The 11,657-nt window shown below is 44.3% G+C and overlaps 1 protein-coding gene across 1 annotated transcript; it reads left to right on the plus strand.

Moving 5' to 3' along the window:
- The first annotated feature begins 427 nt into the window (after positions 1-427).
- Positions 428-2,233, plus strand: LOC149501315 (uncharacterized). Its single transcript, XM_089733522.1, has one exon. The coding sequence runs from the start codon at positions 608-610 to the stop codon at positions 2,231-2,233; it is 1,626 nt and encodes a 541-aa protein (XP_089589648.1). The 5' UTR covers positions 428-607.
- Positions 2,234-11,657: the final 9,424 nt, after the last annotated feature.

Here is an 11,657-nt window from a genome sequence, read left to right on the forward strand (position 1 = left end):
TCTGTTTTGAATGACGATGAACACAATGGGCACTTATCCCAATGAGAATGAGTCCCATGGTGAAGAGGAACAGGAAGACCAGGTTGGGGTGGTCGAGGGAGACCAGCCTGAAGGGAACCTAGCTGACGAGGCCGTTCAGCTGTCAGGAGAGGCCGTGTTAGAGAATTTGTCACTACTCGGCCCCTCTACTCAGTGACGTCAGGCGGTGGGGCGAGAGTCACGTCATCGCGCCAGGTGCCTATAAATAGCAACGCCTTTGCTCGAAACATTCATCAGTCCGACAGAAGCACCCGCCGCCTGCGGACGTGCTCATCGACCACTCAATCGCCCGGCCATTGTTCGCCTGGTTTTATTGTTAGCCCGGCCTTTGTTCACCCGGCTTTTGTTCGTGGCACATCTACCGACAAAGTGTGTTCCTGGAAGTGTTTGTTTTGTTTTGGTTTATTTTTGTTGTTTCCTTTTTTTTTGTTGTTCTTTCTTTTTCCTGCAGTAATTGTGCCGCATCGCCACCTGTGTTCAATCGAACCGCTAAGTACCGAGAAGTTGGGGCCTCACCGCTAGGCGAGTGTGTTTAAGACCCGGGACAGCCCCACCTGGGTCAGACATCATGGAAGCTTTATTTACAGAATTCCTCCGACTTCGCCACCCAAAGCTCACTTCTGAGTTTCTGGCTTTCAAGGCCGATCACGCCGTGAGCCCTCTCGCGGATTCCGCCGTGCTCGTCGCTCCCGCGTCGTACACCGCAGCGTCCGCCATGCCTGCCGCTCCCGCGTCGCCTATACTAGTGGGTAAAACTGCTGCGTCGTCCGCCGTGGCCGCCGCTCCCCTGGCGCGATCATCCGCGGGTTCCGTAGGGTCCGACGGACGTCCTGCATCTGCCCGTAGGTCGCCTGCTCCCGAGCCTGCTGCCTCCTCGTCCTCCGACTCTGACTCGGACATGGAGGTCGACCTCGCCGCCGCCTCATCGACGGATGGATTCACCCTGGTACAAAAGGGTAAGAAGCGCGCTGCGGAGTCCCGAGCTCCCGCGGCCGCTAAAATTAGTAAAGCCGCGAACGCGTCGCGCCCTCGCCCTCCGACTCCCGTCGCTCCCCCTGCCCGTGCCACACCGTCGCCGCGTCCAGTGGCACAAAATAAAACTCAGACCCCTCCCCCGGTAATCCTTCAAGAGAAGGCAGCTTGGGACCGAGTTTCCCTGGCCCTTCAGGCCAAAAAAATTAATTTTATCAGCGCCCGTAACCTCGCGAACGGGATTCAAATTAAGTTAACGACACCCGACGACCATAGGGCCCTCTCAAGCTACCTCCGAAAGGAGCGTATAAGTTTCCACACTTATACGCTTCAGGAGGAGCGTGAACTTCGCGCAGTCATACGCGGCATTCCAAAGGAATTAGATGCCGATCTCGTCAAGGCCGACCTTCTAGAACAAGGTCTGCCGGTCAATTCCGTGCACCGCATGCACACAGGACGCGGGAGGGAGCCATACAATATGGTTCTCGTCGCTCTCCAGCCTACCCCCGAGGGCAAGCAAATTTTCAACGTACGAACAGTCTGTAGGCTTTCCGGAATAACCGTCGAAACCCCCCATAAAAAAGGCACTCCGAGCCAGTGCCATAACTGTCAGTTGTACGGGCACTCTTCCCGTAATTGTCACGCGCGCTCCCGATGCGTCAAGTGTTTGGGCGATCACGCCACGAGCCTTTGCACTCGCGATCAAAAAACCGCTACGGAACCGCCTAGCTGCGTCCTGTGCCAAACACAGGGTCACCCCGCGAACTACCGTGGTTGCCCCCGAGCCCCTAAAATAAATCGCCGCGTCGCCCGCCAAAACCGCCTCCGAGCTTTCGGCCCAGACATCAAAGCCACGGCACCCTCTGTGCCGAAGGCTAAGCCTGCTTTTGTGCCGGCGTCGGTGCCCAGCGTCTCGGCCTGGGCTAAACCGTTGCCGTACACGAACACGGCTACAACTCTCTCCCTCGCGACTCGTCCCACCCCCGCGATACGTCCCTCCCCCGCGACTCGTCCCTCCCCCGCGACCTGCCCTCCGACCGCGTCCGACAATCTCGCTCTAGCGATTGACTTTTTTCAGTCGATCAACTTTGATCGCGTTAATGCTTTGGGCGACGCCATTCGCACCGCCTCCACTGCACAACACTTCATCGCCGTTGTGCAAGAATACGCTGACGTATACGCGTCGTTAAATACGTATGTCCTCCCCTCACTCCGCCGGTAATCAATGGCGTACATAAGTAGAATCAAGCCCCTATCCGTAACGATAGGATTTTTTAACGCTTACGGTCTCGCAAATCAACGTGATCAGGTTTGTGATTTTTTGCGTGACCATCAAATTGACATCTTTTTGGTGCAGGAGACCCTGCTTAAGCCCGCGCGCCGCGACCCTAAAATCGCGAACTACAACATGGTTAGGAACGACAGGCTCACTGCTCGTGGTGGTGGTACCGTCATTTACTATAGAAGAGCCCTGCATTGCGTCCCACTCGACCCCCCCGCGCTTTCTAACATCGAAGCATCAGTATGCCGAATCTCACTGACTGGACACGCGCCGATCGTTATCGCGTCCGTTTATCTTCCACCGGATAAAATTGTTCTAAGTAGTGATATTGAGGCGCTGCTCGGCATGGGAAGCTCTGTCATTCTGGCGGGTGACCTAAACTGTAAACACGTCAGGTGGAACTCTCACACCTCAACCCCTAATGGCAGGCGCCTCGACGCGTTAGTCGATGATCTCGCCTTCGATATCGTCGCTCCGCTGACCCCGACTCACTACCCGCTAAATATCGCGCATCGCCCGGATATACTCGACATAGCGTTATTAAAAAACGTAACTCTGCGCTTACATTCGATTGAAGTAGTTTCAGAGTTAGATTCAGACCATCGTCCCGTCATTATGAAGCTCGGTCGCACTCCCGATTCCGTTCCCGTCACGAGGACTGTGGTGGATTGGCACACGCTGGGCATCAGCCTGGCTGAATCTGATCCACCATCGCTTCCGTTTAGTCCGGACTCTATCCCGTCTCCTCAGGATACCACTGAAGCTATAGACATCGTAACGTCACACATCACCTCGACATTAGATAGGTCATCGAAGCAAGTTGTAGCGGAGGACTTCCTTCACCGCTTCAAATTGTCCGACGATATTAGGGAACTCCTTAGAGCTAAGAACGCCTCGATCCGTGCGTACGATAGGTATCCTACCGCGGAAAATCGTATTCGAATGCGTGCCCTACAACGCGACGTAAAGTCTCGCATCACCGAAGTCCGAGATGCCAGATGGTCTGATTTCTTAGAAGGACTCGCGCCCTCTCAAAGGTCTTACTACCGCTTAGCTCGTACTCTCAAATCGGATACGGTAGTAACTATGCCCCCCTCGTAGGCCCCTCAGGCCGACTCGCGGCGTTCGATGATGACGAAAAAGCAGAGCTGCTGGCCGATACATTGCAAGCCCAGTGCATGCCCAGCATTCAATCCGCGGACCCCGTTCATGTAGAATTAGTAGACAGTGAGGTAGAACGCAGAGCCTCCTTGCCACCCTTGGACGCGTTACCGCCCGTCACCTCAATGGAAGTTAAAGACCTGATCAAAGACCTACGTCCTCGCAAGGCTCCCGGTTCCGACGGTATATCTAACCGCGTTATTAAACTTTTACCCGTCCAACTCATCGTGATGTTGGCATCTATTTTCAATGCCGCTATGGCTAACTGTATCTTTCCCACGGTGTGGAAAGAAGCGGACGTTATCGGCATACACAAACCCGGTAAACCAAAAAATAATCCGACGAGTTACCGCCCGATTAGCCTCCTCATGTCTCTAGGCAAACTGTATGAGCGTCTGCTCTACAAACGCCTCAGAGACTTCGTCTCATCCAAGGGCATTCTCATCGATGAACAATTCGGATTCCGTGCAAATCACTCATGCGTACAACAGGTGCACCGCCTCACGGAGCACATTCTTGTGGGACTTAATCGACCAAAACCGTTATACACGGGAGCTCTCTTCTTCGACGTCGCAAAAGCGTTCGACAAAGTCTGGCACAATGGTTTGATTTTCAAACTATTTAACATGGGCGTGCCGGATAGTCTCGTGCTCATCATACGGGACTTCTTGTCGAACCGCTCTTTTCGATATCGAGTAGAGGGAACCCGCTCCTCCCCGCGACCACTCACGGCTGGAGTGCCGCAAGGCTCCGTTCTCTCACCGCTCCTGTTTAGTTTATTTATTAATGATATTCCCCGGTCGCCGCTGACCCAGCTAGCCTTATTCGCTGACGACACAACCGTTTACTACTCAAGTAGAAACAAGTCCCTAATCGCGAGTAAACTCCAGAGCGCAGCGTTAGCCCTCGGACAGTGGTTCCGAAAATGGCGCATAGACATCAACCCGGCGAAAAGCACAGCAGTGTTATTTCAAAGGGGAAACTCACCGCTTATTTCCTCCCGCATTAGGAGGAGAAATATCACTCCCCCGATCACCCTCTTCGGCCAACCTATACCCTGGGTCAGGAAGGTTAAGTACCTGGGAGTCACCCTGGATGCATCCATGACATTCCGCCCACACATAAAAACAGTCCGCGACCGTGCCGCATTCATTCTCGGCAGACTCTATCCCATGATCTGTAAGCGGAGTAAAATGTCCCTTCGGAACAAGGTGACACTTTACAAAACTTGCATAAGGCCCGTCATGACTTACGCGAGTGTGGTATTCGCTCACGCGGCCCGCACACACATAGACACCCTCCAATCCCTACAATCCCGCTTTTGCAGATTAGCCGTCGGGGCTCCGTGGTTCGTGAGGAACATTGACCTACACGACGACCTGGGCCTTGAATCAATCCAGAAATACATGAAGTCAGCGTCGGAACGGTACTTCGATAAGGCTATGCGTCATGATAATCGCCTTATCGTTGCCGCCGCTGACTACTCACCGAATCCTGATCATGCAGGAGCCAGTCACCGTCGACGCCCTAGACACGTCCTTACGGATCCATCAGATCCAATAACCTTTGCATTAGATGCCTTCAGCTCTAATACTAGGAGCAGGCTTAGGGACCCCCGTAACCGTACTCGTCGAACTCGACAAAGAGGTCGACGTGCAACCTAGCCCATGCATCAGCCCGCTGAGTTTCTCGCCGGATCTTCTCAGCGGGTCGCGATTCCGATCCGGTAGTAGATTCATTCGCGAAGCAATTGCTCTTGAGTTGTTAGGTCTCCTTCGGAGGCGCTCGGGCAGCTGTTAGCAAATCCCACCCCTCCTGGCTGAGCCTTTGCTCGCCCACCTGTCCTGGTGAAACTGGAAAGGCCTTCGGGCCACCAGTAATCTCTCAATCATAAAAAAAAAAAAAAAAGAAACATTCATTCGATCGGTGGCGTTCGTGAGAGAAGGTAGTCGTGGACATGGTGTGCGTGAGTCATTGTTTTAAGTCTCTGTAAACGTGTCCCAACTGTAATTTTTTTAAATGGTTCTTCTTCTGATTTTTAATAATATCATAATGGAAAACATAGTAACAAAAATATTCATCTAAAACCAAATAGCGACATGGGCCGGTAATAGAAATAAAATTGTGATAAATGTTCCAATTACCGCTACTTTTAAATATTTAATTTTAGACAAATTTAGGCTCTATCACATGGTAATTAATTGTTATTTGTGTTTATTAAAGTATTAAGAAGACATAAAAAAAATACATAAGCTGCATTAGAATGCTTTACTATTATATTTTTTACTAAAAACGAAATGAGTATATTTAAGTAATCGGGACCGGGTTACTATGAAATTTGTGCTGTCTCCGTACTCCAACGACGAACTAGCCAATTATTCTTTAATTCACTGGCTTAGGCACACGAGCAAGTGATGTGTATTTGCAATACAAATACATCTATGTTTTCTATAAAGCAACCACTGGTCTAAGTTTAATACAATAGTTTAAAATTATAATTTTATTAGCTGACCCGGCAGACTTCGTAGTGCCTCAATCGATAAATAAAAGACCTAAACTTTTATATAGAATAAACTTAAAACAAACAAAAGGAATCCGTCCGACGGGGGACACCACGTCAAAGGGAAAACAAAATTGTTATTTTTATTTAATTCCGAGGATTTTCATATTTTTATACCTTTTAAACCTTCTCTGGACTTCCACAAATAATTCAAGACCAAAATTAGCCAAATCGGTCAAGCCGTTTTCATGTTATGTCGTGACAACGGAAAACGGGTTTCATTTTTATATATATAGATAAAACGGACGGTAATGGGTGCCGATTTTAAGGGGTCGTTATTAGGAGCATTTACGTTAGTATCGATAGGCGACGTCGTCCCATTTGTCAGCTGTGATAGTCTGAAAAATAACAACATTAATTAAATCAAATTACGTATTTTTTTCATTATTATTTAGTAAATTTGTAGGAGTCAATGAACCGATGTTGTAACGAAATATCGTAGTTTAGATGTAGTCACTAATTCAATCATTTTCCATTTTGGTTCTTAGACAGGCGACACATTCCGCTCTAAACACGCCAATCGATATTTCACTTAGATTAAAATAGTGTTATAATAAAATTAACTAATTATAAAAAAATCCTATCCTGACTAGAGATACAGGGTATATTTTATTCCCGCGCTGTGGTAACACTGCCATGCCGGTTTTTGCCGGAAAGCAATACTGGTGATAGGATATTTATATCATAATACACTGTTGAGGCTTAGACCTCATGTCTCAAGATGCTCAAGATGGTTATTGTTAGTTTATATGAAACTAACAAATTTATTGTTAGTTCCATAGTTGAGGATTTTTATCAATTTAACACTGGCAATAATAGCTAATTGCCATACTAAAAAAATGAAGAAGCAGAACCATCAATTTTTAATATTAGAATGCTCAGATTATTTAGACAATCAATTTAACATACACAAAATATGAAATAATAATCATTACATTTTCCTGACCGAATGCTTAAGTTACAATTTATTTTGTAAAATACACGAAATACATACATAGTTCTAAGCCACATTTTCATATACTTGTGTAAAGTCTGTAGCTTACGGAAAATAAATATTTCATTGAAGTATTTCAGCAATTCGGTTCTCTTCATCAATCAAATTCAGTTTTAATTTTACAATAATATCTGTCATAGATGATCAAGGAAATAGGAAAGGACAACGAATATTCATAAGAAAATTACAAGTTCTAAATTCAAATGTAGTACTATTGGTTTTTTAAAGGTATTTACGGTCAGGCTGGATGAGAATCGCATATTGTAGAGTTGATAAAACTATACTTACTACTTTTAGTTCGGTGTCACCGTATTCCCTTTTGAATGTGCTGTGCCATTGGGATTCTCTATAACATGAGTTACGGTGTTGCCATCAACTGTGTACGTGGTTTTTATCTGGAAAATGTAAATTTTACTGAGGTGTAACATTCGTATTTCTTCAGTTGCCCCAAATGTTTTTTTCAATAATATTAGCTACTATTTTTTCTACATTCGTAAATGCATAAAGCATTTAATGTGCTAATAGATAAATTAATAAATAAGCATATCAAATGGCATAAAGAATTATAAATATATCATTGCTAAATTCACGACTAAGCTTAAGTGGCTACCGTTGTATTGAACTAAAACCTAGAACTGCTCAATATCTATTGCTTTATTTTGAAATTTAATATAGAGACTATTCAAAACATTCCTGAAGAAATGAAATTGGTATTTATATATAAATGTATTGTGTTATTAACATTAACTAAAATTACTGCATGCAATGTAACACAGAGAACAGAAGACGTAATGGAATTTAAATTTAACATTTGTAAATTTATCGTCAAATTTAAGTAAATCGCATAGTAAACTTATCAGATTACCGTCAATCCACCATCGATGGTTTCGTCGAAAGGCGAAGAGAGAGGTCGTTCGACTATTAATGCAGGTGTAGATCTTATTAAAAATATTTTTCAGGCTTGGGCGGAATCGCATAATGCCCTTGGGGTATTCTGCGACTTATCTATAGCTTTTGATTGTGTTGAGCATAATAAATTGTTGAGGAAATTACACCATTATGGTAGGTGGTAGGGTAGACACCGTAACGCCACAGTATAAATTGGCGGTACGTGGACAGAGTCGTGGCCAATGAAGTAGGAAACCTATGGAAATGAAACGTCAACCAAAATTTCGTGCCACTGTGACGTCATCTGGCCACAAAATATGGCGGCTTTATTTATTTTATTTATTACACTTCATGTAAAATTTACATTGGCGGACTTAATGCCTAAGGCATTCTCTACCAGTCAACCAAAGGTAGTGCAGAGTAAATAGTGGTAGGTGCAATGAAATTTATATTAGGTAACGAATACATACAAAAAAAGTATATCTACATATATACAAAATCACATATACATATACATACATACATAAATACATCCATATATACACAAATACATACATATAATAGTTTATACAGTATTAAAAGGAATATATTAATAAATTTCCTTAACAAATAACTTCATCAAGTTCATGACGATTCCGCTAACTTTTCCAACAGCATTCGCCGAACCCTTAACTTGAACGTGCAGCGGTTAGTAATAGTCCTGATCTCGAGAGGAAGCGCATTCCATAGCAGAACAGATTGCACAACGAAAGAGTTACGAACATAACTAGAACTATGTGTGGGACAACGAATTAATAGGCTATTGAGAGAACGTAGGGCCCGCTCATGGCTGGAGTGAAGATATTGAAAGTAGGAAGTTAGATAGGAAGGAGGTTCGGGAGACATAAGTAAGGAATGAAGAGTCGTCAGTGCACGTAAATTACGACGCTGGCGAATCGGTAGAAGTTTGAGCTGAGCACGATAGGAAGATATATGATCATATTTACGAAGATTAAAAATAAATCGAATGCAGTTATTAAGAAGACGATCAAGTTTATTAAGAAGGTCTGCATTCAGGTCAAAATAACACACATCACCATAATCAATTATAGGGAAGATCAAGGCTTGTACTAGCATAGTCTTGGTCGCTGATGGTAAGAAATTCTTGAAGCGATACAGAGCACGAAGAATTCCAGAGGTTCTTTGTCCAACGTAAGATACTTGAGCTTTCCAGTCGAGTGTGGAGTCTATGTAAAGGCCTAGGTTCTTAACCACGGAACTTAGGGGAATTGCTGTACAATTATAGAATATAGGTGGGAGTGACATAGTAGTTAAGCGTTGGATCATACGAGGACTGCCCACAATAATGGCTTGGCATTTCGTTGGATTCACAGTTAAGCCAAACTTAGTTGACCAACTGCATATGTAGTCCAGATCCTTATTTAGCTGGTTTATTGCCTGAGAAATAGACTCCACAGTCGTCTGTCTATAAAGCTGCAAGTCATCAGCATACAGATGATACGCACACTGAAGATTATGTGTTAAGAAATTTATAAAAATAGAAAATAATAATGGAGACAAAATACCGCCCTGGGGCACGCCAGAGTTGACACTACACCAACTTGAAGAGGTGTCATCAATACGAGTACACTGCTGGCGTCCCCGAAGATATGATGAAAACCATTCCAGTGCTGTAGGAGAGATCATAATATAGGACAAAATAGATAGGAGGATATCGTGATTGACGGCATTGAACGCATTTGAAAAATCAATTAGTACCAGTACTGTGACTTTAGTGTCTTGCATACCTGTCCTAATGTCGCCAACCACTTTAAGGAGAGCGGAAACGGTGGAGTGACCTGGTCGGAAGCCAGACTGGTAAGGGCTCAATAGGTTGTTCCGGAAAATAAAGAAAGGGAAGAATAGATATGGGCCTGAAGTGATTTGGAAGGGAAGGGTTAGGAATTTTAGGTAAAGGAAGAACATAAGCCTTACGCCACAATGAAGGAAAAGAGCCTGATGATAGGGAAAAATTTGTGATGTGCCATATAGCTGGCAGAAGATGATCCAGGATTGTGACGATCATACGGCGACTTATATTGTCACAACCCACTGCGTTCGATTTTATGGACAGGATAATATTTTTGATCTCATCCACAGCAACCGAAGATAATTCAAAGGAGTCAACATTAAGTCGAGACAAACCATTCAGGTAGTTCAAGGTGCGACATTTCGTTTGATTATTTAGTGGTGTAGCAGAGGAGAAATGAAAGTTGATGTCATGCAAACTTATCGTCGCCTGAAAATCAGAGTGACGCTGTCTGCCAATACCCAGAGTTCCAAGGAATTTCCAAATATCGGCAGGCGAAGCGGAATTTATGTTTTCTAGAATGTGGCGTCGTTTAGCGTTACGTATCATCTGATTGCACCGGTTCCTCGACACTTTAAATTTAGTCCAGTTATCATTACACCGATTCCTCCTAAATTTTCGAAAAGCCCGATCCCGGCGCCTCATAGCCATCCGAATACCTTCAGTCATCCAAGGAGCTGGTGGGCGTTTCAGTTTAATTTTTCTGATAGGCGCATGAGTGTTGTAAAGCCCAAGGACAACCTCATTGAATATGTGAACCTTTTCATCTACCGAGGGTGAAGATATTAGTTGGTCCCAGTCCACTTTAGAAGCGTCTTTGCATAGATTTTCCTTATTCATACGACCAAAACTACGCATGGACAAAACCCTGGGCTGTGGTTTAGGAGGTTTAATCATATAGGATAAAAAGATGAGGTCGTGATGGGAAAAACCAGGAGCAGGATATTGACCGTGAGTGGGTACAGAGGTAGGAGTGGAGGTCAGCATTAGGTCTAGCCAAGTATCATCGCCATTAATGTTGTGGTGAGTAGCCTGTAGAGGCAAGACATGAAGCCCAGTAGACCTAATGATTTCCTGAAGTTTACGGGAACGAGAGGATAAAGGAGCTATGAAGTTGGTGTTGAAATCACCCATGATAATGTGATGTGAATAATCTGACCCTAAAGATTCCAGAATCGGCTCGAGACTGGAGAAGTAGTCGACGTTGGGGGGACAGTATACGACACCGAGAACAATTTTTGCTCCCTTCATAGAAATTTCAAGAAAGAGATATTCCACAGGTGTAGAAGAATCAGCAGACGAGCAAGCTATTGTTTTATAAGAAATGTTACTGCGGAGATATATAGCAACGCCGCCCCCTCGGGCATCGATACGATCATTCCGTATTAAAGTAAAGCCATCGAGAGGGTAGATAGCAGAAGGTAAATGAGGCTTAAGCCAACTCTCAGAAATCAAGACAGCATGAACGTTAGTGTTAGTGAAAGTAATGAATAAGTCATTGTAGTGACTTGGTATACTTTGAGCATTAATGTGACATACATTTAAAAGGCAGTCAGATGATTTATCAAACGTCTGCCGTATACAGTCTCCAAGGGAATCGGGAAGTGAACAATAACTATCGTTATCAGATGACAGCATAGAATCATTAGCAGAAAGAAACGAATCATCAATACATTCCATTGTATACAAATTAAATATAACAGAATAATATAACTATAACTATACTATGATAATAAAATAAATAAATAAATATATAAAATAAACTAAAATAAATATAACTATACTACCATAAAATAAAAATAAGGATTAAGTTTAAAAGTAATGCACGCGCAATGTCTCTGCACCACCCGCCAGCTGATATACACAGGATGATGAAACAAAACAAAAAAAAAAAAATTACAATACCTTATAA

Source organism: Bombyx mandarina, chromosome 16 (genome assembly GCF_030267445.1).
Source record: "Bombyx mandarina strain Sakado chromosome 16, ASM3026744v2".
NCBI lineage: Eukaryota > Metazoa > Arthropoda > Insecta > Lepidoptera > Bombycidae > Bombyx > Bombyx mandarina.